The sequence below is a fragment of the Ambystoma mexicanum genome, chromosome 12 (assembly GCF_040938575.1).
Source record: "Ambystoma mexicanum isolate Mex_15411 chromosome 12, UKY_AmexF1_1, whole genome shotgun sequence".
NCBI lineage: Eukaryota > Metazoa > Chordata > Amphibia > Caudata > Ambystomatidae > Ambystoma > Ambystoma mexicanum.
This window is the reverse complement of record NC_090936.1, coordinates 105,242,758-105,270,756: the sequence shown is the minus strand read 5'-3', so window position 1 is coordinate 105,270,756 and position 27,999 is coordinate 105,242,758. Positions and strand designations below refer to the sequence as shown.

Here is a 27,999-nt window from a genome sequence, read left to right as displayed (position 1 = left end):
GGATTGGGACAAGTACCCAGCCATTCAACACTACACACTGCATTCAGGCCAGTTTCGGGCAGGGCTGTCTCAGTCTTTGTCTCTCATGCCAGAAACCAGACAACCACAACAAGAAGTGTATATTGGTCACACACTCCATTCACCCAGGTCCCACCCACAGGAGGTACCCACAACATACAGTCACTGAGAAGGCTCCAGCCAGTCTAGCTGGGCCTTCACAACAATACCATACATGGAACTTCCACCCAACAGCCAGTCAGGGGGAAGGGACAGAGACAGGGCTTCCCCGGACTTTGGGAAAACAAGATAACAGGCCATAGAAAGCAAGAGGCCACCGGGGCCATCTTGTTTCCTATCAGGAATCAACAGATCCCAATGGCAGGGCCGGGGTATCCCAAAATGGAGGACACCCGGAGCACCTGTCACATTCAACACGGAGCTGCCACCAGCCTATACCCTGCTCTGGGGTCACCCACAGGTACCCAAAAAACATACACTAGGGGCACAGGGCTGTACCCCTACCCATGGGTGCCATAAAGGTATCCCATGGGTCTGTTCACCAAACCAAAAGAGAGAGCTGCACTGCCAGGAGTCCCACATGGACTCCGGGGCAGAAAACATGACAGAACACACGGTAAAAACAGAAAAAGGACAAGGATTCAGAGGCCCTGTCCCTCAGATGCATTTCCAGCATCACAGATCCCAATTGTGCAAGTTGGACAATCATGTGTACCATATGGTAATGTACGCATATCAGCTCTCTTCTGCTGTTCCACCAAGTGCACAATGTCCTCTGCAACCATTGTGTGCGACTCACCAACTCCAGAAGCATGCACAGTAACAACTGCATTGCTGTATTATAATGTGGAGGTTGTGATGGAGGCGTAGACTGTTAGGTGCATGGCCTTCGACCATGCACCCAACAGTCTAGGCCTAGGCCACAGTCACAACATCATAACAGAGCCATGCAGGCAACCAGTTGCGCATGTGCCAAATATCACAAAGCCAACATATGCATCGGCACTTCCACCCAACCACCACACCATAAAGCAGAGACGCAACGACACATGTTCGACTTACCGTAATGCAGCAACATACCAGTGTGTTGTGGACCGCTACCCACTTCCAATCAGAAACCTTTGCAACCATGCCAACCAAACAAGACCGTCTTCACAGCTTTCTGCCTGCTTCCACTACTGCAGTATGCTCATAAAAGCAATGGTGCATACTGCGTGGCAACACTTAATAATCTGCACAATGGACACTACACAAGCATATACAAGAAACATTTGCACCGGGACTTCTTCCATATGTACACTACTTGCAACCAACATTATTTGCTCTGCAGCCAAATGAGATACAAAGAGCAACAATGTGGCACCTACTTTGACCCAGTGCACTTCCCTTTTGAACCAGTGCACATCACATGCAACCAACATTATCTGCACTACAGCCAAATGAGACACAATAAGCAACAATGTGGCACCTACTTTGACCCAGTGCACTTCCCTTTTGAACCAGTGCACATCATTTTCTGTGGAACGGCTGCAGGCATGCAGCCAAGGGCCTACGGACTTACCTCACACAGCACACCATAGTACACACTATGTTTACATTTTCATGTGTCGTGCACTGCACTCCCCTTCAGCAAATATGCCTGCCACCGGCTACTGCTGCGACACCACCGTCTTCTTGTATATATTGACAGATATCACGTGAAGGTCCTGTCGCTCCTGCACCCTTTCCATCCCTTCTTCCCACCATCAGATGGCGTACACTGTTATTTTCAAATCCTTTTGCCGCTGCATTGTCTTCCGATACAGCAGGCCGCTGACATGGAACACTGTTCACATATCCCGTCACAGCACACTGCAGTGCAAGCAAACTTTTGGCTGCTCTGCGAACAGGGAAATAGGACGGCGGAGCGGTTCCACATATGACTATTTTGAGTACGCACTTTACTACATACAAAAGGCCCAGCCATGCACACAGTACTGTAGACCCTTGCCACACACACCACAACACTGTCCTCCGATACACCATGGCAGCGTTTCTTGAAAACGTTGACGCACAGCACGCTTTCTTCCAGCCAACCACCAGCCATGTCCACTGTTTTCATACAGCACAGCGTACCGCGGGCCAATGACACTTCGGTCTGTGGAGCGAACAGGGAAATGGGCCCGCTGAGTGGACCCAGATATCACTAATTGTTTGGGATGTAGTTTTCACTGTTTTGCAAAAAACATACTGGTCTGATTGCAACCGAACACACACAAGCATGCTTTCTGCCCCCGCTCCTGGCACAAATTTGGTGAAAATCCATCCAGCCGTTCGGGCTGTAGCCATGCGCAAAGTTTTTCCCCATTCAGTCTATGGGGAAAAAAAAAATGTCGGGTCCCCCTATAACTAACCGCCCCCCCGCACGCAACTTTGCCCAACTTGGTGAAAAGATTCAGAGCGGGCCATATACTTTTTTTGCAAGGTTTGGTGAGGATACGTCCAGGGGGAGCGAAGTTATAAGCTGCTAAAAAAGCAGTCTTCCTATGAGTTTAGCAACTTAACCATAATTTAGCAACTTAACCATAAATAAACGGCCGCTACCGCGGGCCATGTAATATATAGATTATTACATATCCTACCAATTTTTTATTTACATTTTGATATTTACACAGCCGCTTGTATTCTCAACCAGGAAGAAGAACCCTGTATTTGCACTTGATTTTGATCAAAGTCTTATAAATAAAGATGTTTGTGACATCTCACATGTAGTTGGCGGCTTACAACTGAGCATTTAACCCACATAAACAATATCAAGATCTAGATCACATATCGCCATTCAGCCCAAAAATACTGAGATATGACTTTTGGTCCATATCGCCCAGGTCTACAGGCCACTCATCCTGCTCCTATCCCATCACAATCTATTGAAAGCTCTTGGGGGCAACCCAGACACCTTGATGGTCCAGGGAATCTGCAACTCTTAGCTTGGAGAATTTCAGGTCAAGCAGGGCATACTCTGTTATTTCTGAGGTCAGTGCCAGCTTCCTACAAGGGCTGTGGGTCCCAAGGACAAGGATGATGCATGCATCCAATTGGAAATCCTGGGTTAATTAGTGCATTTTAAGGACACTTGATTCAGTTACTGGTGGTGAATTTGTTGTGGTGATCTAGCACTATCCCACACCTATAGATCCATAAGTGTATGTAGAATGGCCATTTTAGCTATAGCCATAACCCGGTGGAATAACATATTGTTAGAAAACACCCATCAGTTTGCAGGGTGCTCAGATGCATTGGGATAAAAGTAAGTCCGCTTAGGGGCCAGTGCACAAAGCTATGTCACATGAATCTGGTTGTCTCCCTTTTTCCATAATTGGGATGATAGCTATAATTTAGCTTTACACGCCTAATATCCTTGTCTCTGACCTTAGGACACTGGGCCTCAGGGGTAGGTCTTTATGTTCAGTGGGAGTGAGGTTTTGTATATCACAAAGGACCAAGACATGTTGGAGGTGTGTAGACTACTCAGTTTTATTTCCAGATTCTCTCTTATATGTTTCGTTCAATGCTTGAAGACATATGAGGCACATCCCAAAGACTGGAAGGGCTCGTTCAATAAGCTGTCTTTTTCTATTAGACACCCTCTTTGCCTTGTTTCTTCACCTCCTTTCGTTGGGTGGGTTGAATGAGTTATGTCATAGATGAGGGTGGATTCTTTGTTGTTTTGGAGCTCACTCTAGTAGGGGAACTGTGGATTCCAATGCCTTTTTTACCCAGAGCTCTTCTGGATGATATTTTGTATTCATGGCTGGTCCAATTAATCAGTATTTAAGACGTTTAGTTTCAAACCCATTCTTGTCTTGTGATTTTCACCCAGTTTTGAACTGGTGTAATATGAAGCATCCATGTCTTACCATAAAATGAGAATTTTGCAACAAGTTCAGCGAAAGGTCAATATTTTAAAAAGGGCACAGAGCTGCATATTACTTCACCACATTACCTCTGTTAAGGGAAAGATCCACCCTCATATTCAGACTTTTGGGTTTAACTTCTTCCCCCTCGGTGTGGATGGCAGGTCTGCATTGTAAGTGGAGGACATCGATGATAGGAATTTGATGAAAATGCAATGTCAGGTGGGAGTTTATTATGAATAATGGATCCAGACCATGAATAAGGAAGAGCAACAAGAGTTTGGAGTACTATATAAGAACAAAGGGAGGAACTATTCTCTCATACAGACTATGCATTGTGTTACAGGAATTGTACCCCCGTTACTTGATTGCTGACAAGATAAGGTAAAAGCTACAATGCATAGTACTAACTTCCATGCGCCTCCTCAGAGGTTTTCATCCTTTCCTCACTTTCACCCAGAAGCTCACTCTCTTCAGAACTCGGGTCCTCTCTAGGCTGGACTATTGCAACAGCCTCTTTCTAAATCTTCCTGCCTCTACTCTCCGTCCTCTAAAACTTATCCAGAACAGGACTGCAAGACTTGTCCTTGGCCTCAAGCTCAGGGATCATATCTCTCCAGCTCTGAAATCTCTTCTGTGGCTCCCAGTGGCAGCAAGGATCAAGTTGAAGACCCTCTGCATTATCCACAAGGCTTTCTGGGGCCTGAGACCACACTACCTCCAACTCTCTCTCTTAATAAACATCTCCCTTTTCGAGGTCTCCGCTCATCCACCTCCAACTCTCTGAGGGGGCAGATCTCTTTCTTCGGCTGGGGCCTCCCTCTGGAACATCCTCCCTGCCTCTCTCAAACTTGAAGAGAACCATTGGCGGTTCCGGAAGCAACTCAAGACCTTCCACTTCGGTTCCGCTTTCTCTCTTCCTCTCCCCTGCTGATGACACATCTGTTCCACGCGCTCGTCACCTGGCCACCCTCTGAACTTGGGCCTAGGTCCCTGCCTGCCCAGTTGCACCTCACACTGTCTCTTGACTCCCCCAGCACTTGTGGTCTGTATCTGTAACCCTACAGTCCCCTCGCTCTGCACTTACGAGCCACCCATTGGCTGCACTTTCTGATTACCTGCACTGAGCCTCCCGCTGGCTGCACTTTTGATTACCTGCACTTCTTCATCCCCCCGTCCTTACACTTGTGCGATATGAATGACACAAGGCCTAGTAAGATCGTTGTTTTGTCCTCCCTCTGTTTCCCCCTCCTTGACTTGTCGCGCCTAGAAACACTTGTGTACAGGCACGTTACAAATGTCATATATCATATCATATCATATAAGCTTAGTAAAATGTGGACTGTGATTGGTAAAACATGTCAGATAACCAGTTAGCAAATCTTCTTTTTAACTCTAAACTTGTTTTTGTGCTTCTAGTGAATGTGCCTCTCTCTCAATCCTAGGAGGGTTTGCTTAAAATAATGCTGTTTTAACGCCAGTTTGCAATAGTTTTGTGCATTATTATATGAAACACTTGTGCATAGGCGTGTTATAAATGCCATTTCATATCTTTGCATAACATGCAATGCTGCAATCATCACTTGAGGCATGGAAAGAAACGTGGTTATATCTTATGAGCTGTGGAGCTTCAAGTTAGGCTTTGATCCTCATTCTGTGCAGCCACCCTGCCTTTCTGATAATTCAACGCACACAAATATATAAGGACCTCAGGTCTTCTTCCTCTAAATGACACCAGAATGTTTATGTCCTAGTCTTTTTAAGTCTTGCCGTATTCACTAAGAGGCTCCGCTTCATACAAATTATTCTTTGAGGCTCATTACAAGTTTGCCGGAATCCCGCCGGTAATTCCGACGGGCTACTGACAAACTGCCCCTAGCGTTTCCACCCCCCGATATCCAGGGATATTATAAGCGGCAGAAATAGGACTCCATGGAGGGGATTGCTGGAATTACAAGCACCAGTAGCATTAATTTGGCGGTGGGGGCCTGATTTACCTGCAGGTCAGGCATGGTGGTAAGTCAGCGCCCCCTCTGGCAAACTTGTGTTTTCCCGGTCTGGAAAAACTGCTGGTGCCGGAATTACCAGCAATTATACTGACAATTTGTCCAGATCGGGGAACACGTAATGACCCTCTTTGTCTGACTTCGAAGGACTGGAAGGAGCAAGTAGCTAGATACCATAGAATATCATTATTTGCCGAAAGATAACAAAGCAGTCATGATTGACTGGGAAGTGGTGATATTCTTTTCACATGAACTATCTCTGGTTGACTTCAATGTTGACCGTCTCTGTAGACTCACATGCACACACAACACCTGAATTCATCTGCCCGCTCACACATAGACATAATACAAACATACATCATTACACTCATCCATCTGCTTGCAAGAGCGATCCTGCGTGATCTAAATGTATAATACTAAAGCTGTATCGGTATCAATACCTGGCACCCTATGTACCTACATAGAGGGGCGTGGGTCCCGGCAACAGGAGTTCTGCAGCGTGATAGGAGCACATTGGTGGATCACACATTTTCCTAGGAGTCCTTTAAATTAAGAATTAAATATTTCACAAACGTTCTTTTGTACCAACGCATGCAAAGAATGCTATTACACACAGTTCTACAGTACTTGGTTATTTACTTTAAATAATGATGTTGGCATTTGGGTTCAAGGACTAATGGATGTTAGCAGTGCTTTTGCCTCACATTTTCTTGTTTTTTGTGCCAAAGTGAGGACCTCAGCACTACAGCGTCATCATTTGTATTTTACAAAGGAAATCCCTCAAATACAATTAATTTGGGAACACTCTTGTGTTAATCATCAAATTTCTCCCATCAGACTGCCAAGCTTCAGTATCTGAAAAACAGAGATGCGCGTGGACCATATTTAAGTTGGAACATTGGAAGATTAAAGTATGTGATCTTTTAATGTGCTGGCTATTGCAGGCCTATAAATAGAAATTTGATTGGCATTATGAAGCAGATGTCAGGCAGAGGTTTAAGTTGAAGTACGGCAAATGTCAAACGCTATAATTCTCTCAATTAGGCTCCAGCCTGCCACCAAGAACGGTCAATTTCTAATGTTGAAAGGAAACAAGTCCACAAAGTAAGGTCACTAAACTTCCAGAGTTCAGAATTTGTATTGCAAATTGCCACATTAAAATAAATGATGTTAGACCACATTTTGTATAGGAAGGTATAGATTAGAATGCTGATGAGTTATTTTCCACAATGACTCCAATGCCAAAATATACAAAGGGGTTCATTTTCCAGTTCCCTGTAAATTGCACATGGAGGGCACTGCCTACATTTGCACATACATGTCCCCTCTGCACAATATTCATCATTTGCATTGCAAAGTGCAAAAGGGGGGTGTAAACCGTAGGCAAAATCGCTTTTGCCTCTCCCTTTTGCGTTGTTTCAATGGATTCCTATGGAATCCACCTCCCTTTTGCAGGTGTAAAGATTAGGCAGATTCCATAGGAATCTACAGCATTTGCTGCCAGTATGAAAATGTCATGCTGGTGAAAATGCTGTTGTATTTCTATGATGGAGAAGAAAGGGGGTGTCCAATCTCTACCATACGAATGCACTAAAATGATGTGTAACTAAAAATGAAAGCATACCATTTTTATACATGGATTTTATATGTTCAATTTACGTTACTCTTCCATGAACATACATTCCAAAGGAGCTCATTACGTGCAAACATGTCCCCTCTGGGCAATTTTCTTTATTTGCACTGTGGAGTCCAAATGAGAAATGTAAAGAGACGGCGGAAGCCTCTTCACACTTCTCTGTGTGCACCCTGCAGTGCAAATAGGCTAAACGCCGCCTGCCATGTACACATGGCAGGCAGCGTTTACAATGATTTCCTATCGAATCCTCCTGCTTTTTGGAAAAAGCAGGCGGTTTCCATAGGAAGTCATTTGTTTTACGCCTGCATGAAAATCTCACGCTGGCGTAGAATCAAGAGCAAAGGAGCGGAAACGTAATTCCCATTCCACCCCCGCCCTTAGCCTTCAAAACAATAAAAATCCCCTGTTGCGTGTATCAGGGGTGTTGCTAGGTCTGGAAAAGACATGGGGCTATGCTGATGTCGCAACTGTCGGGACTGGGGGATAGCAGCCTTTTGGCTGTAGCTCCTGAGATTCTGTCCGGGGCTACAACCAAAAGACTAGGTTCTATAGCCCCCTTAGCACCCCCCCCCCAACCCCCCAGCAACGCCTCTGGCGTGAATGGAGACCTTTATACAGGCATAGTGTAACATGTGTATTTGCCTGCCAGGATTTGAACATGTGACCATGAGGTCAATCAAACACAGGTCCTTGTAGTGGACACATTAGTCCACTGAGCCACACACTCGGCCTAACACCGTTATGCCTTTCTTTAGCACTTACAGTTACACTACAGGGACCTGGAAAATAAGCTCCAAAGTGTTTACTGCAAAAATGCTAAGACTCATACATTGTGAAGCACCATTCTTTCTGGCACTGTTTTATGTGCAATTTCAATGCATTCATAATAGCCATAAACTCATCAACCAGAATGCCTTTGTCATGCAACTTCTTCTTTTAGTCGGATTAGTTTGTCAATGTAAACCATTAAAATGGCTCATATTTTACCCTCTGATTATTTGCAGACGTCTCAGTCAGTCTGCTTGCGGTCGTCGTCAGTTTCTGTGGCCTTGCCTTGTTGGTAGTCTCGCTCTTTGTCTTTTGGAAACTATGCTGGCCTTGTTGGAGAAGCAAAGCCGTGACTGCCATCGCTCAAAGCATGCCTCAGAGTTCCCCCAGTGCGCCCGCAGAAGTCATGGAGACCAACGAGAAAAAAGAGATCAAGGAAAATGGGAAGCACTCTGTGAAGATCCTGGAGGCCGCAATGAAAATCAGTCATACTTCTCCAGACATTCCAGCTGCGGTCCAAACCGCATTGAAAGAGCATCTCATCAAACATGCCCGAATGCAGAGGCAGATAACTGAGCCCACATCTTCATCCAGGTAAGAACAATATTCACTCATACAAGTGTGTAATTCTGTCACATACCAAATGATGCTGTTTTCTCAATGCACAGTGTGATAATTGTGGTAGGTTAGTTCACCCAGAGGATAGAAGAACTCATGCCAACAATACAAGAGGACTATTTAAGTGGTAAGCCCAGAGCAGGGTGGGCATTACCGCTTCAGGAAGGCCCCAGGGCCCATAACACAGGCCCCAGGACATTACCTGAATCGGTAATGCCCCCCCCCCGCGAGGGGATTATTGCTATTAGTACTCCGGCCTAGAAGACCGGAGTACTAATAGTCTTTTTTTTCAGTTGCGAGATGCCGTCAGCGTTTACAACCAAAAAAGAAAATGGCTGCCATGTAACAGGGCGAAGGGACTACTGCCTTCTCCATTTCCATGGAGGCCATTGGAAAAAGAAATCAAAGCAAAGAAAATGGCTGCCATGGAAAGGCGAGAAGGGACTAAAATGAGTCCCTTCTCCCTTTCCATGGTGGCCACTGGCAGAAGGAACCCTGAGTCACGGCGGTGAGCGGAACCTTGTCGGGCAGGTAAGGAACCGGCGAGGCCCAATCGGACCGTCTGAAACAATCTGATTGTCCCTCGCCGGACACTAATGTTACTTAAAGCAAAGTAAGACTAAAGTAATCTAATTTCGCCTGAATTGAATGCATGGTGTATAAACTGTGACAGAAAAACAATACTTTTAGTTTGTTAAGGCACACACTTATAAAAATATTCTTGCGGGTATACTGACATTTATTTTAATGCACAGATTTAAAAAAAATTCTACAAGTATTACAAATATATTACAAATATTACTCTTATTTAGTTTGTAATAAGTAGTGAGCTAATAGTTAACGATGATATATACAGCCAATTTAGCTTGTACCTGTGATAAATGAATGAGCCTTAGTTTCTGAAAGCACCCATTTATAGCTCTCTCCAATTCATGATTTTCTCAGCGAGCTCGCAGATCCACACTCCCACTGGGATGCGATGGTTGTCGCTTTCTGGTGCCATGGCAACCACTCCCTGAGTGGTCAGGCGGTTTAACCAGTGTCTAGATGTTTCTTATGTTGGACTTTTTTTGATGTTGCCACTCATTAACAGTGAGCAAGCGCCATAACACCAGTTAAAGTGATCATCCAGCAACTTCATATGAATGTGATGTGAAGTGAGAGCTTTTTCGGATTATTGTGCAATATAACATGCTAATATATGGGATAAAGGACCCTGGCCGTGATGAAACAGAGTAATGAGGCTAAAGGCTGAGTTACGTTATAAGGTCACTGAGCTCTAAGGTGCCTTGCAATATCCTTTTTACATACAGTAGAGAACATTATATTCCTTATAATACATGGCTGACATCCACTCTAATACCTGGCCTCTTGCGTAATGTATAGTAAGAGTTTTTCCAGTTGCTGATACCTATTAGCAATGTATGATCTGTTTGCTTAAAAAATAAAAAAAACGATAACATGCAGCATCTAATGTTTTGTTCTGTTGATTTATACGGCACACTGCTACCACCCAAGGGCATTCTCCAGGCTCTCGTGTGGCTCTGCCGGAAAGAGGACAGGGTTGGTTAGTGGGGGAAGAGTGATAGGATAGGTCTGGAACCAGGAGAAACTCACGCCTGTGTGTGTTGGGTTGCTGATGGTTGGTTGCGTGCATTGGCTTCTTGTATCGGTACGGTTAAGGTCCAATTCCTGGGGTGTTTCTATGTGACTGTTTGTTATGTAGGAGTGTGCCTGTGTGTTTCATGTGTAGATTGAATGGTAGTTCAGGCTGTGCGCACTGGCCTGTTATATGCCTATGGGTAAGGTCCAGTGTCCAGGTTTGTTGTACGTTAGTGTATAGGTTGGCAAGCCCAGTGGGAGTGTATAGTACTTGGGCTGTGTGTTGGAGGAAGCAGAAGCCGGGTGGTTACAACCTTGGCTACTCTCTAAATTCTTCTAAATGTGGATAATAGCGATACAAAAATAGTTTAAGCAGTTTAATAAAATACACCTAAAAACGTTTTTGTTTTGTGCTGTAAAATAAGCAATAATTAGCTAATTTCTGCTCTTCTGTGTTAAACTCCAGGAATGCAAAACATTACAGTTCATGGCTGTAAAGTGCAACAAAAAGCGATTCTACAAGAAAGTAATTTGTAAAGCTTTGTCACAGGTTTCATTAAGTGCTGCATTGACAGCTGGCTCAACCTGCAAACACTGTGACGTCACAACTGAAGTGTAATTACTGATCAGAGAGCAGTGGTGATGCCATTTTGTATTAAAGGTTAGTAGTGAAGTCACACCTGGTCTGTCATATAAACACTATTTAGACACTTTTATAGTGGCATTGCATGCTGCCATGCCTTATAAACAGATAATGTGCTTCAAAGCCAGGACCAGCCATGCACTTTTAAATATTCAACAAATGGGTGCCATGGCCCTAGCCAGCCTGAGACTTTTTTCTCAAAAGTTATCTCAAATTAATGATTTGTTTTTCTCTACATCTGAGACAGATTTATTAATTCTTGGACTCCTAGATACAGATCCATGTTTTCAGGAGGAATTTAACTATTCTGCAACAAATGGAAACATGTGGAGGGAGCCACTCATTGCATATTTAATCAAAGCATGATTTATGCATTCATTATGTATAGTGACCAGCGCGTTCCCATGGTAAACTTCAGGAAATCGTGTGATGATTTTTCTGTGACCCACTGCCGTGCACTAGAAGGGCACCATGTGTATTCCGTTGGCATTCATTGCAGTAGAAAGAAACTCAGTCACGTACCGGTTCTATAATACTATCATTAAAGAAGCATTAGCAATGCCCACCATTTTGGCTTTTCTGTAGGCATGAGAAAGGCACTTGCCAGGCACTGGTGTAGTGGTATTAACTTGCCATTGATGGTAACGGGCGAACAAGTATGCAAGTGCCTGGGCATCGAATATCAGTGCCTGGCAAATGCCTACCTAATACCTATACATAAGCCAAAACTGTTGTCTTTGCCAATGCTTGTTTTTATCAGCAGTTCAGTGAAAGACACGCATAGTGCTTATAAATCGAGTGGCTAAAGGCAACCTGGTTATGCCATTTTTATTACACCATTGGCGGGTATACAACTCCAATTAAGTCAATAATTCACACAAGACTGCTTTGATAAAATACTGGCAAGCACTTCGAGTGAAAGGTTTGATAGGAAGGCTTGAGTAAAACGCGCTCCAACAGTTCCCATGAGGAGGTGTTTGGGCAAGGAGGGGCAGGAACTGGGTGGCAATGGCCATAGGGAATAGCATGGCCATGGGCAGTCAATGGGTGGGCAAATTATATGATATGATATGGCATTTATAACGTGCCTATACACAAGTGTTTCAAGGCGCGACGAGGCAAGGGGGGGAAGAGGGAAGATGGACAATGATCCTACTAGGCCAGGTGACATTGAGATCGCGCCAGGGGAGGGGAGAGGCGGAAAAGTTCAAGGGGAAAAGGAGAGGGGGCAGTGCAGTACATAGGATACCAGCAGCTAGATAAATAATAAAGACAATAAATAGAAGTGCAGTCAGCAACACTTACAAGCTTCTCATATGCCATTTGTCCCCATCTGTACTCTAATGCAATAGTTTAGGCTTAGCTTGCGACACCTAGTAGCCCACACTAATGATTTGCAGGGTTTTCAGGATGGCTGATGGAGTGGCAATGCTTTTTGTGTTTAGTTAGGTCAGTGTGCACAAATCATTTAAGCAATGAGTTAAATATAGAGAGGGAATTCTACACCCGAAGGCAACAGAGCGCAGGAAGGGCTATTCATTGTACGCAAGGAGCTGGAGTCGAAGATATTTGTGGGATAACATGCCTATGTGGAAACGTCAGTGCACATGTACCACATTTCAGGAGACATTTCAGCGGACGGTGGGGGAAAGTGGTCGTAAAGGGCAATTAGAGAAAGGTTTGGTAGAATTTGCGTGCTTATTGTCTGCCTGGCCATCTTGCACCTGACTTTCTGAGCGATTTAAGCAGGAACCGATGTTTCCCTGAAACTCAGGATGTAAACACCACCTGCGTTATGCATGTGTTCCCGTATGATTGAAAGACGGGCTCCTGGTAGTGACCCTATTCTGTCCAGGAGGGCTATATAATCATCAGATACAGGTGAACTTCTACGAATGGTTTCACTGTATATATGTATTGTTAATTATATGTACCCATTGCAATTGTTTATGTGATATGACTGTCGTGTTTGTGTATTGACAGTAGAATTTGTACTATGTTGACTTTATGTACTTATGTGCAAGGAACCTAACTTGCTATAAATGTTTTGCAATCTGTATTGCTCTATCTGTATAATCTGGTGTTCTGCATCATACAAAAACAAATAAGCATGTATATATGCTAGCAATCATAAAAATAAGTATTACAACAATTCAGGTGTGGTACTTATATAGTCTGTGATCTGAAAATGAGTAATCAGGGGGTATACTGGTTTTACTGACACGTTCACCTGTATCTGATGATTGTGTTCCCGTATATACAATGCGTTTAAGTGGAATGTTATCTGGTTGAACAGGTGTCCAGTCAACTCGTCGAAAAAAAACTGGTCGACTGCAATTTGGTCGACGCAATTTGGTCGAAAACCATTTCGTCGAAAACATTTTTTTATTTATATATTTATTTTTTGGGTTTTCGTTTTGTTAAAAAATGGGTTTTTAGAGAAAAAAAGGGGGTTGGGGGGGGGACCCCCCCAAAAAAAAAAAAAAAAAGGGTTAAAATAGAAAAAAAAAAATTTCGACGAAATGGTTTTCGACCAATTTGATTCGACCATTTGTCTGGTCGACCAATTTTTTTCGACGAATTGACTGGCAACCGGTTGAACACTGTGCTCTTGAACTAATTCATTATTGTCTCCTTAATGTGCAACTGTATCCTTCTTTTGCTTTATTTTTTTTTCTTTTCTCCATTTGCTTCATATCTTAGATTCAAAATGGGGAAGAGGGCTATTTTTAGGGTCAGGCATAGTGGGTTGGTGCCCCTGGGCAGAGTATGATGAGGTTGTGCAGAGGTAGGTGTGCACCTGCCCGGGGGGTCCCGGGAAATGTAGAGGCTGATAAAGTATTTCCATAATTAAGAGCAGCTCATCAGTGGCACGCTGACCGAGGGCAGAGCATGGGTCTGCAACCTTTGACAGCCCAGATGTTTTGATCTACAAATCTCACGAATCCTAGCCATTATAGTCAATGGTGTGGGAACATGGGAGTCATGGGCCAAAACACCCGGACAGCCGCAGGTCCGATCCCTGGGATAAAGGATCGAAGCTTGCTCGGACCTGTCTGTAGAAAGGTCTCTCAGCTCATCCCACGTGCAGACACCTTACGTTTGGATGTGCAGACTGCCATCCTAACATAGGCAAAACAGAAAGGTGTTGGCTGGAAGGTTTTGAATAAATCATAACCACTGGCAAAGCTCTGGGCAACCCTCCAGACCATCGTTTTTCAGCCTGCCAAGCCATTACAGAAGGGGAAAAACCATATGCAAATCAGGCTTGGTCCTACCCCAAAAGGGGCAGTCCAGCCCGAACTGCTAGGTCACATCCCTTCTGCAAAGACCACAAGCATCCCCAGACATGTTTCAGCCTTGTTGGGCGTCATCAGTGAGGAGTAGCTTGGGTCTCTAGGCCCGGCAGACTCGGGACCCACGTCTGGGCATATCCGTCCCACTCGGGGTGACTTTAGCAAAACAGAAAGGTGATGGCTGGAAGGTTTTGAATAAATCATAACCACTGGCAAAGCTCTGGGCAACCCTCCAGACCATCGTTTTTCAGCCTGCCAAGCCATTACAGAAGGGGAAAAACCATATGCAAATCAGGCTTGGTCCTACCCCAAAAGGGGCAGTCCAGCCCGAACTGCTAGGTCACATCCCTTCTGCACGAGACCACAAGCATCCCCAGACATGTTTCAGCCTTGTTGGGCGTCATCAGTGAGGAGTAGCTTGGGTCTCTAGGCCCGGCAGACTCGGGACCCACGTCTGGGCATACCCGTCCCACTCGGGGTGACTTTAGCAAAACAGAAAGGAGATGGCTGGAAGGTTTTGAATAAATCATAACCACTGGCAAAGCTCTGGGCAACCCTCCAGACCATCGTTTTTCAGCCTGCCAAGCCATTACAGAAGGGGAAAAACCATATGCAAATCATGCTTGGTCCTACCCCAAAAGGGGCAGTCCAGCCCGAACTGCTAGGTCACATCCCTTCTGCACGAGACCACGTGCTGCCATCCTAACATAAGCATCCCTTTACGTGCCCTCAACTTTTGTTGGGGTAGCGCTAGCCTCGCAAAAGGTGTGACAATTGGCCCCCAGGGAGAGACTTGCCAAGACTATGCCTTGGGGTACAGGGGGTGCAGAACATCCAAATAAGATGAAAGAGGCAGGGGGACAGTTCTGTGGCTGAGATACAGAAGAGAGGGAGGGTGAGAAGGAAAGGGAAAAAGATAGAAGGGATGCGTTTAGTGACCAGAAAGGAAAGGCCAATGACATGAAAACAGAAAAAAAGGAATGGAAGGAGAACAAATAGAAATTGAGGGAGAATAAAAGAAGGGGAATAAAGAATAAAGAGAATGGGGGGCAAAGTAAAAGGTAAAATGAGAGAGAGAACGACAGTGCAAAGCAAGTGTCACATAAGAAAGCAAACAGAATGGGAAACTAGCAATAGAAGGTGATTGAAGAAAAAGAAGGAAGGTATACATTTCCATTAGCATTTTTGGGTGGGTGTTGCCAACCGTAGCGTCAGTTCACACAGCCAGAAAGCTCCATACTCGTCCATAGTCGTCAATGGCCTCTCACCATCCACTGCCAACATTATCTGATTTCACCCATATTGCCAAATTGAAAGCTTGAGAGGTCTAAGAAGGGAGAGAGGAATAAAGACAAAACAATGAAAAGAGAAAGAGGCATTGAATGCTGCTAGAATATAACAACGTTCATTAAAAGGGGACCAGTAAAGAGTGGGCAGTATAGAGATAGAGAGGGCGAAAGAGGGTAAATGTACGGCAAGGAGGTGGGAAAAGTCTGGCCTTAAAGAAAATAATTGGAGATATAAGGTTCGAATGATGAGTTGACAGATGAGAAAGGAAGATTGAACAATCAAATGAGAGTGATTTGGAGAGTGGTGGAATACATTAAATACAGATGGTCTCAGGAGGAGGAAGAGTCAAGAACTTGATGCAGCTGATGATGGGATGGGCTGATGGAGGTGTGAGGACAGCAGAGGCTAGGGACAGGGAATATGGGAAGGAGGCAAGTGAGAAAGGGGAGAGTTGGAGTTGTGATGCTGAAAATGCGAGGAAAGTAGCTGCGAGTCTTACAATGATTGATAGTAGCACAGATTGAGGTTGAGTTGGGAGGCAGACCTAGATAGATAGAAGCAAAGGGCTTCTCTCGGGACGATAGCTTGGGCTGCCAGGCCATTAACCCCTGTTCCAGAGCCTAGAATGGGGGTATAATGCCACAATAGAGAAGGGGTAGGAAGGACGAATGGAAGTGAATAGGAGAGGAAGGAAGGAGGAGAGGAGTATAAGTAGGAAGGAGGTCGAGAAGGGTGTGTGTGTGAGAGGCAAGATTTATAAAAGAGAGGGAAAGGAACATGAAGAGATAAGTATAGACTAGGAAAGTAGAGGGAATGAATATAGAGAGAAGAGGTTAGAGGACCATAGGAGGCAATGGGAATAACCCTAAAAGGTGAAGTGGAAAACCTGTACATGGTATGGCCTGTGGCATCTGTTTGGACAATTAACTTGTAACAAAATCTGGTGCATATGTTTTTTGTTGATTCGTTTTTCAGTAGAGCCACTATGGTCCCAAAAGCATAGTGTAAAAATAGCAATAATAACCCATTCCACCGGCTTCACTGGCTGCTAACAGCCTATTATGGAGAATTCTCATAAATGGCTGATCTCCCTTACCTAAAGAGTCCGCCAGCAGCTTTGCTGGATATCTAGGATTTCTTTCTGTCACCTGGTAAGAGTGTGGGCCTTTTTTCCCACTCTTACATGTGTTTTGCTGTGTGTGTTTTCACTTTGTGTGTGTGTTACACAGCACCTTCAGTGCAGTGACAAAGGGTTGTCTTTGAGACTTCCTCCTGACTCCATTTTTCTGGCGCTGACCCCCAGAAACAGGTAAAGTTGCCATTAACTTTATATAGTCACTTTAAACCACAGACACAGTACACCCCATCTTACATGCAGTATTGGAAAGGATTAATTCTTATCCCTTTTTGTCTGTGCCTCATGGAGCCTTGTTTCGCTCCCTTAACATTAAGACTTGGCTGGTGGCAGTGGTAAGTACCCTAACTTCCCTACCGCGATTATCTTATATAAACGTGGTATTGTTCCAAGCTAATATAGTAGCCTCGAACATAAACCTGCTTGACCAAATACATTTTATTTTGGTTCCGTCTTTGTTTATTTGCCATTTCTTTTTGTTAAAGTCTTTCTCGTGTTTTTCTCTGCGCGCCAAACCGGGGATGATTCCTTTGTCCGCTGTCTTTTCGCGGGCTTCTGCACAGAACACCCCATCTAGTCGCCACTGCAACGAAAGAACCAATGAGGAACTGGAAGAAGAGGACCCCTACCACGACTGAACCGCCTGGTGAAGCCCTGCTGCAGGTCCGAACCTCCAAATCCGACGACAGAGAAGATCCTCCAGGTAACTTCTTCCCTTGAGCTGGTGGGACCAACCATTTCACCCAAACTGCAAGCCAGGACCCCTCCTCTGGTCAAATTCGCTGTACCGAGCTACAGTGGGCAGGATAGCCAGGAAGGGCGGACCCTGCTTGGGTTTTAAGGAGCACACCTTTTATTTGTTGCTTTGCTCTGCTGCTGGTTTCTTCCCTGGGTGGCGCAGGACCCTCCAGTCTTCCTACTTTGTGTCAGTCCGACAGTCGCTTCAGGAACCGTGAGCCTGCAGGAACCACCAGGAACGTCCGCCTCAGCTACAGCTCCCTCTCTGTTTCAAGGTACTGTGCAAATCCGGTTGTCCGTTTCGGTCAGCCGCGGTGAAAGTGTTTGAAATCTTTCCCCAATCCGAGGGCTTGTCCTTCTCTTCTCTTTGAACTAACTTTTCTACCAACCAACCTCGTCCGGAATCTGTGCCATGAACCTTACCGCAAACTACCCTGAACTGTGTGATTTTGAGCAAAAGACTTTTGTCCTATTGACTTTGGCCCTAAGCCTTTTCTATCTGATCTCATCACTGTAGTCTGTCTTATTCTATTGCCCTGATTACTTACCTGTTGGTTTTGCCTAATTTCTTACAACTTTGTCTTTCCCTCCCTTTTAAATTGCTGCAGTGCCATTTTGCTCCCACTTCATTTGAGAGCTTAACTTGTCTGGAATTTAAGGGAAGTGGTGTGGTGTATTTATGATTCTGATTTTTGACTTGCTTAGAAAGGTGAACTGTTATACAACTGATAAGTAAATATATATTCTTTTACTTAGAAACCTTGAGTCAGTTTTTGCCTGAACTATAGTAATTGCTGCCCTTTGTGTAGCACTTGTACTGCTCACTTACTCTTGAGATAAGTCGGGCTACTCCGCTACTGCTACCACTATAATTGTGTAGTACAGGCTTGTACCAAAAGTGAAATTGTACTGTCGCTTGTAGTCTTAATTGTGTGTAGTGTTCCCAAAGGGTACTGCATACAATTCTGCCTAACGGGGCCCAAGTATAGGCGTTCATAAAGGGGGGCCTAAATCCCAGGCCCCAGCACCGCTGAAACCCATAGAGAGAGATATTATTACTATTGGCAAGGAAAACCTGCAGGGTGTCAGAAATAATGCCATGTGGCAAAAAAGAAATCCTCACCTAACATGGCCACCATGGCAATGGGGGGCTGGGCTCCATATGGAGTCCCTCTTCCATGTTCATGGTGGCTAGAGCAGCATGTGATACATTGACACTGCAACAAGGAGAGGTAAGTATAGGCCAGCAAGAAAGTGGGAGGTGATATTAAGCCGAGTTTTGTAGCAACGTGATTGGCTGATGCATACACTGAGTGATTTAATATCCAGTGACAGCTCTTAACTCTAAATTTAGGGTGCTTTCCCCTCCACATAGTTCTGGATCTGTGTGGGGAACACATACTATCTTACTCACTTGGTGGGGATAGCCCAGGTAAGTTTCAGAACTCTAAGAATTATGAGACCCGGTTCCAGTTTGGTTATCTGTATTCTCAGAAACAATTTGCGAAGTGGCATAACGTTCTTTCCCGTGGCACTGGAGACAGCAGTGGTATCCACATTTCTTACAGAACTTATGGATGTCAACCAGCATCTTGTTGGCTAAAATCTTTAAAATGTCAGGACATGTTGTAGACTACAATAAGCTGCACTACATACAACTGTTACTCACACAACGGTTAACAAACTGCTGTAATGTTCATATAAAATGTTATAAGTTGCGTGCATTGCATGATGAACTGTCCTTTGGCAAATTAACGCGTGGGCCAACATCTTGTGATCATAGAAAGGTGATGTTGATGACTACTGTGGTCTTTAGTGGGTGGTCTGGCTTATGCATGACCCTTTAGTGAGTGGTGAATCTGCTCACCCAGTTTCTTCGATGGTCAGCGGCTACAATGTCTTTGGTCTTGTGGAGACTGTACCGGCCACCATGTTTGTGCACGAGGAAAGAGTGTCCCACTGATCGTGGGCATGACATTGGGGAGTGCTGCATGGCGGATGGAGCTTGGGGCATGGGAGTGAGGCATGCATGTGTGGGGTCCCATTTTAGTTGTTTGTTGTGGGCACCATGTTGCCTGTAAAATTGCCTTAATGTTGAGGGGGACCTTTGGTGTTGAATGCTTCAACGACAGAACTTAATAACGATCTCTGCAATCTACCACCACCGGCTCTCCTTCACCAATGGAACAGAATACATAACTTTTTACAAAAGTGACAAATATTTAAACTCAGTTTTGGGCCAACATTTGTCGCCAGGACTCCTTCTGGAGTTGGGTGTTGACTGTTCTCTCGATTATCACAGCACTGTACATAACCGTTCACCTAGGACCACATTTTAGTGTTGTAAGTGGGATTTGATATCCAGGGGGCTCTGGAAAGACAGTGTGGACAAATTGTACAGGGCCTGACCTAAAGGAGGGGCAGGTGGCTTAGTAGAAGACCACCAGCCCCAAACAATACACCATGAGTCCCTGCATACGTGTTTCTTGGGCCACTAATCACTGTCTCCCAGGTCCACTATCTAAACAAATTGCTGTCTGTAAATAAATCCCATTCCCCTGATACAGGCATTCCAGTCCCTGAATATTGCACCTCCATTCTGTAAATAAGGGACTCAGACCCAGTGTAATGAACAGCTTTTCCTAGGTGCTCACGGGCTTCGCCCCTTTGTCTGCCTGTCCTATGATAATCTATAGCTATGAAAATGCACATTTTCCCCAGGAAGGCAGGGGTATTCTCGAACTGAAGTCTGTGTTCATATTTTAAATGTGCTTTTGTTGACCAAAGACAGACCCTGCAGTGTTAACTTAACCCTGCCATGTTTGGCACTGCTGTCAGCGCTTTGGTGTGGGGCAGAGAGTTTGCTTGGTGAAAAATGAACTTCAAAGTTGGGCTAATGTTATGTACCCTCAACGATAAACCCAGAGAACTCACTCATTAGAGTTTGCATTAGGAAGCATCTCCATTATAATCTATGCACCACAGAGCTGCCAAAGTGGTGTGGGGGGGATTGCTGGCCACCAGGAGCCACCATGCATCTTTAGTCGCCCCCAAAATCATTCCATGAGAGCATCTGTGAAAAAAGAGGGGAGGACAAATAGGGCCAATGTAGCTACTGATTGCTTTGAATAAAATCAAAGAGCATTTGGGGAACATAAGAACAAAGCAACACCCTGGCTCTAGGACATTTCTGGTAGACTGCCAGGTCTCTACACTAGCTAGCCCCATCCCACTTAAAGGCCTGCATACTCCAGTCTTAATCCATGCCTGCCTCTATCCTTCACACACGTTCGTTGGTAAATATTCTATTATCTCCTACCAGCTTGCAAAAGGTTGTGTAAGACAAGAGACTAGTGGGAAATGGGGATATAAAGACATTGAAATATGAGTATAATAAGTATTTGGCAGCGCGCATCACCGGTATTCTATATGGTGAAACGGGTTCTTTTTCAAGGTCCAGTTTCTTATTTAAAGACATGTTTTTTATTATTATTAGTGATGCTGCATACTATCAGGGGTGGACTCTCCTACCTCTGGAGATTTCCGGGTAGGCCTCGGGACTCTGGGCATCTTTTGTGTGGTATTTTCTTATGGAAAAGGATTGGACCTGCTGAAAATGTGCAATATGAGGCCACTTTGAAAATTATTCCCAGGGCCTCGCTTGCTTCCCAGCTCACCGCTGAGTACTAGACACTCTACACGCCACCGGTTAAAATGCGAGAAAATAGCAACTGAGAACATATTTATAGAAGCCTAGGTTTGGCTGTAATGCCAGTGCGTGTAATCATTGCTACAGGGAGTGACTTTGGGTTGAGTAGCACGTGATAAATCTAACCTTCGTTTCGGTATATTATCGTTAAGTATTTAAGGTCAGCTGACGCCCACGCGTGAAACATCCATTAATGAGTCACAGTTTAATGTGTCTTAGTTTAATGCATGAACACGAGTTTACATTGATTACTTGGTCATAATCTCATTCACCTGTGGGATGTGTTTTGACTGATGATTTCTATGCGAGATGAAACATTATACATATATCGGGCGATCATTTCCAAAAGAATTCTCAGAGCAATTTGCTTGTTCCCATTCATAATTAAACAGATTTGAGACACAAAATATAACTAAGAGTTGAGCACCTCCCATTTTGAAATGATATGATATGGCGTTTATAACGCGCCTGTACACAAGTGTTTCTTTTCCCAAATGATTCTAATTTAAAGAAGTTCTAAATAAGTGGAACTGGTAAGTGCCAATGCGTACAGACAAAGGGCTGCTTTCATGACAGCCTGCTCTAATACGTCTCTTGTGCAAGTGACAGGGGTCTTGGAAGTCGTGGAAAAGACATTCACTCCAGCCGGTGACATCAGTTTGGGTTAGAAGACATGGCAGTACTAGACATTTCTAAGTGTAGCTGCAAATCACACTGGCAATTCACGGAGTTCTAACAGCAGCAATGCCATTATTTACATCGGTGGGGGTGAAGCCAGCATTAAGGTGACTTTTTTTTGGGCATTACTGAAAGTTCAAAATAATTGCTTGGTGTGGAAAAACAGATGTTTTGAGCCAAGGCTTGCTCGGGGGGTGGGGGGGAGAGGGGGAAATGCTTGCCACTACTGCACGGATCTCCGCAGCAGCTCGATGACCCGCTTAGATATCAAATGCATAGAAAGACGACAAGGTCGTTTGGCCCTCTGGTGACTGTAACTGTAGCCAGCAGGTGAGGCCGACACCAGGTGCCCCCTGCACATGGACCAGAGGGGCAATCACCTCCCATAAAAACTAGAAATCAAGCCCCCCCCCTTTTGCTTGGCAGGCCAGCACAGACGTCTTGTGAAGGGAGAGCAGGTTCAGAAGCTTGATCACTTTGTGTGTCTACATTTGGGAGACATGCCCCAGTCTCCTTGCGTAGCCTGGAGGGTCTGGAGTTTGTGAATCTCAGGAAATGTAGTTAAATTATTTTTTGAGAGTGGGACGGAGCCCAGCCCAGGCCATTCTTGCACAACCACCAACCCCAAAAGCCTCTAAATGGGCCAATGCCAAATCCCGCCCCAAATGGTCCAACGTGCATCCAGTAACCAGAGAAACCTGACCCTTCCAGCGAAGAAAAGCGTGCCACAGGTACTTCTGGATGTCACACAGGGTTCTTTGGGGAGCAGTAGGCAGTGGCATCCCCTGCAGTACCTACAGATTTCTCTTAGAGAAGAGGCATGAAGCAGGGAAACCCCTGCGCCAGGGCTGCATACCAATCCTGGCAAACAGATGGGAGATGAAAGCAGGCCAATTGAAAAAGGCCCTGGTTGAAGATGGGGTACCCTGGGTAATCCAGACGTGGACCCCTTGCTCACTGTGCTTAGAAAGGCACAGCTTCACCTCACTGATGAGGCCCGACTAGCCCAAAACACATGTCTGGGGTTGCTGCTGGTACTTTTGTTCAGTGGCAACTTGCCTGGCATTCTGGTGCTGGATTGCCAAGGTGGGTGGGACCAGACTGATATGCAAATGGGTATTTCTCCTCTGTGAAAGGTACAGTGGGCTAAAACGTGGTTGTAGACCCTCCTGAGTGGGCACCTTCCCGGAGAACAGGATATATGGCCATGTTTGTCCTTAGTAGAGGGGCTCCGAGACCCTCTTTTGAACTTAATACAAACTTAGCATGCATTTTCATCAATACATGTCGAGCCACACATACACTTGGCAGACCTAAGGCCAGTGACAGCAGAGGCAACCATTTGCACCCAAGGCACAAATAGAAGGTTTTCCTTTCAGGAAATCAAAATGCCAGAAACATACAAAAAGCAGAAATATTGTCACAACACTAAAGAAAATGAATATTTAAACAAATTTGCCAACTTAAATTAACCTGTGCAATCTGTTTTGCTCTACTAAATATTACTTAAACAGCACCTTTGATCCTAACCCTAAAATTCCCTTTTAAGATGAATCAATTTCATAGCAGGCTTTTGTGCAAGATATTTGTCTTGGAACAGCTTGGGAACTTCAATAATGTCATTGCAATGGGCATTCGCTACTACATGGTGTCATCTGCGCTCACATGATGATCGATGCCCTTTGGCAACAGAGACACGTGAGGGCATTTCTCTGCACCTTTAAACCACACACTGTGGCAGACAACATTTGAATGCTGCCTTTTGTAAAAAAAAGAGTCGCATTTCAGCCGTACTTTAAGGATAAAATGCACAGTCACAAACCATACCGGTTTGCGCAAACCAATGCTTTATTCACGTAACGTTTGTGATGTGCATGGAAAGTCTGCATTCATTACCACAGACCTTAGGACCTATAATTATGATTGTTCTTAGTGCGTCAGCGGGATTCGAAACTGTGTTGCTGTGCGTTTTCTTGCTTCCAAGACAAACTCGTTGCCCCTGAGCCCTCCTCACCTAGCACAATGTAAAGGACTCGGAGGGAGAAAAACGTTTGCAGAACAGCAAGACAGTACTCCATATAGTAAATGTCACTTGTATACGACTATCTATAAGATACACTAGGGAAGTCCAGCTTTGCTCCAATCAAAATCTTTGTAAAAAAAAAAAGTTAATCAATATCTTAGTTAGGTCCTTAACTTTCCTGGTATCCACTAATTTGCAGATCAATGTCTTTATTTAATAAAAGCCCATGGCTTCTCTTTGATATTGCCGTGTATGGTTACGAGTTACACTTGCCAGCAGATCTTTTGCTCTTGGTTTATGCCTCAGCCAGTGCAAGCTGGGCTTGCTGCCTTTGTTGATGTTTGATTCCTTTTTACATATGACGATAAGGCTGGTTCACTCACTGCCCTTCATCCGCATTATTGAAGCAAATCATGCACATCTGTTGTTAGCATATTTTACTTTTGCCCGATCGACTTAGGCGCAGTTGTCTGCAAATGTCAATTTGCCACTTTCCAAATTGACATTTGCACTTAAGCAAATATATGTTTCCCGTAAATGTACCTTTCTGAAACAGCCGCAAGCAGTCTAATGTTTGAAAATCAGTAGTACAAATTCAGAAAATAAAATAGGTTGGTTAGTAAAATGAGCAAAGGCATGCTTTCTCTAAGCACAATTTGTTTTTGCCACATTACATTTGATCCTTGACAGTAGAGAAAGACAAACAAATGAGGCAATTAAACATTTTCCAGCAAAATTCGGGTCAAATGAATTTCAATATATTTGGTAGTATAAGGACACACAGTTAATCCTCACAAAGAACATTTCCTACTATTCATAGTAAGCCCCCTGTAGCTCCAGGAGAGATCCCCCGGGGCATCCTTCTTACGCCAAGAGTTTCCTAGTTTGTCTCTTGATATTTTGACTCCTATGGAAAGCAAACAATGGGGCATGACTCAAGTGTTCCCTTAATGTTAATAACATCTTATTATCATTATGTTTATGTCTGTTCTTTGTTTTGAAAGCTAGTGACACAGACAATGTGTTTCACTATCAACAGATCTAGGGGGTGGGTAAATTAAGTCTTCTAGAGGAGAGTACCTTTTGCTGACTGTTTAGTGACTTCATTGGAGTACCATTTTTCCTTAAACTTATTGCCATGAGCCTCTGCTTCTCTGAAAAAAGTATTTCTTATTAAAACATCTTGCGTGTATTCTTGAAAACTGTCCATTAGGAAGATTGTCGCATTGTGATGTGGGGTGTTGCCTGCTGTAATGATGCCATTTGTGTCTTTTCTACTCAGTTTAGTGCTGAGATGTACCTTTGCCTTGTACATACGAAGATCTAGGAAAGACAATTCCTGATTACTAGGATGTAAAGTGAATTTAAGATTGATGTTCCTAGGCTTTTGTGATATAAGGAAATCCTACAAGGATTCAGTATCATCGCTCCATATTGAAAAGAGATGCCTATATACTGATGTTATGAATAAAGGCATTTTTGGACAAATTAAGTCAGTATCAAATGATGGACTACAGAGGTTTGCCATGCTGTGGGAAACAGTGCCCCCTTAGCTGTTCCTTTAATGTGAGGGACAGCATGACATTATATAGGAATTTTTTATTGGACAGAGCCACATTTATAAATTGAATGGATTTCTCCAATACATCTATACATTACACAGGGGATCTAAAACCGAACCACACAGCCTGCCACAACTGGAAGATTAGGTGGTCAAACGGATGTACGTGATCATATCGGATTACGAAAAGCTTGAATTGCTAAAAACCAAGGCCCACTTTGCTGCATTTCGCAATTCAATCTTTTCGTTTTTATTTGTCCCCCACTTTTTTTCCCTGTATGCTGGGGACACCCCTGCAACCCCGAAACCTGAACATGCCAAAATACCGAACGAGGGGAGCTGGGCACCCCCCACGCAAACTCTGCTGAGCTAATTCGGTATTTTCAAGTTCGGTCTTTTCTAGCTATACTGAATGCGGGCAAACCATCGATTCAGTCTTTTTTTTCTCAACCTTTTGGTGCGATTCTGGTCAAGCTGCATTTATTTATGGACTTTTGGAAGGATGTAAAAAGGTTCAGGGGTTGACACATTTCAAAAACTACCACTTCTACATTTTCATGCCTCAATTTGTTCTTGGATCATCTTAGTTGGATCTGATGGAAATTTGGTTGTGTCAAAATAAGATTGGAAAACAAAGTCAGCAATTACAATTCTTGTATATCCTTTGTAGGTTTTGTTGACTTTTTATCTAGTAAAGAGTTTTTAAACTCATTTATTTGTGATGTGATCTGAGTAAGCCTGGGATTTCCGCTAGTATGCGAACCGCTTGGGTGATTCCATACAGGACACCACACCGGCAATAGCACCGTAAATATTTTGGCTCCAGAAACGTACCCTTGTTGCGGCAATTGACCAGAAGCCACACAACTATCTCAGGAGGAGTTTTGGGTTCCCATCCCTCAATTATACGGTTGCATTGAATGGAAAGCCTAGCCTTGAGAAAGACGATTTGGTTGGAACACGTGTTAGCTGTTCAACTAGGAATGGATTTGTAGAGAATAAACGTATGGATGAAGAACATCATGAACCGTGTTATCAATAGATTTGGAAATATAATCATGTACTATAATTGAAACTTACCAATTATTTTTGGGCTTAACACGAAGAGCTGGCAGTAAACACATATTACTCGTTCTATGGTTTAGCGTTTACCAGAGACCACTAGCCATGCAGCTGCCCCTTCAATCTCAAAACTCAGGTCCCAGCACAATTGGACACCATTAAAACCTACTCTTTATCTTATACTGGTTATTCATATAGCTGTCACTTTCTCCACCACTAAAATATCCCACACCTTAACCCACCATTGAGCAAACAATGGTTCCTCACCACTCTTCCATCCACAAGCGACTGCAATGCTGGCGGCAAGCAAACGTTGTGTAACCAGCTGCTCAGTGTTCCCTTACGTAGAGCACATGTCCTCAACTGAACATCCCAGGAGGAGGACCAAAGGATCAGCTGGCAGGTCCACCACAGAGATTTCTTTAATAAATGCCAAAATTCGAACCCAGAATGTATGAATCACCAGACAAGAAGAGCCCATGTGGAGGTAGGTTCCCCAGAGACCGTACCCTTGCCAGCAGGCCGTATCCAGAGCAGGGTTCATTTTGTGTAAAGTCAGAGGGGGCAAGCACCATCTTTAACATAGCTTATACATTATTTCCCAAATAATGACGCATTCTGAAGAAGCATGATTCCTAGGCCAGATCTTTTCCCAGATAAGATCTTCAACAGGGTGACCCACATCTGTTTCCCAACTAGTAATATATGATGGTTTAACTGTTAACAAGTGGACTCCCATTAATTTATAGATGCCTGGGGTTCTGGCTCTGTCCCCCTTGACTCCCTCAGTAAAGGTACGTTCCAGACACAACAGGGCTCTCAGTACTGTGTCCTTCAGCTAAGAGTGGGCAATCCAATGCCTAAGATAGGTATTTCTGAATCGTTCATTTTCCCCCAGAGAGAATTTAGCTTTACAATCCATGAACAAGAGGGGGGAGTTATTGTGGTGTAGCTGGGACAGGTACCACAGCCCCTCAGCCATCCAGTGTTAGAAACTATTCCCAGAGAATCCAGGTTACAACTCTGGGTTACCTGGGTAAGCAGAGCTATGCTCACAAAAAAACCTTTAAAGAAAGACAGGAACCGTCACCTAATCGGCTGGGTCAATGAAGGAGCCTATCCAGCGACAGAAGTGGGATCGTCACGGAGTGGGAAAGCAACCACTATCTCTGTCATGATGGTGACCTCTTGTCAGAGTTCCAGGTCTGAGGAGCCAGTGGCGAAAAAAACAACAAAACAGGACAGGCAAAATCGTCCTTGGGTCATGATAAGGCCAAACATTCATTACCTGTTAAAAAAACACCAGTTAGTGGTGAGGGGTCT

At 44.3% G+C, this 27,999-nt stretch overlaps 1 protein-coding gene across 2 annotated transcripts in view; it reads left to right on the top strand.

Annotated features, from left to right (window-relative positions):
* SYT10 (synaptotagmin 10) overlaps nt 1–27,999 on the top strand; it is a 583,991-nt gene that overhangs the window by 69,832 nt on the left and 486,160 nt on the right. For both annotated transcript variants that reach the window (XR_011281745.1, XM_069628104.1), the window contains exon 2: nt 8,558–8,915. Coding sequence is in view for 1 of the 2 variants with exons in the window: in XM_069628104.1 (XP_069484205.1) it covers nt 8,558–8,915 (358 nt within the window). In the remaining variant the exon portion in view is untranslated. The remainder of the gene's footprint in view (nt 1–8,557; nt 8,916–27,999) is intronic.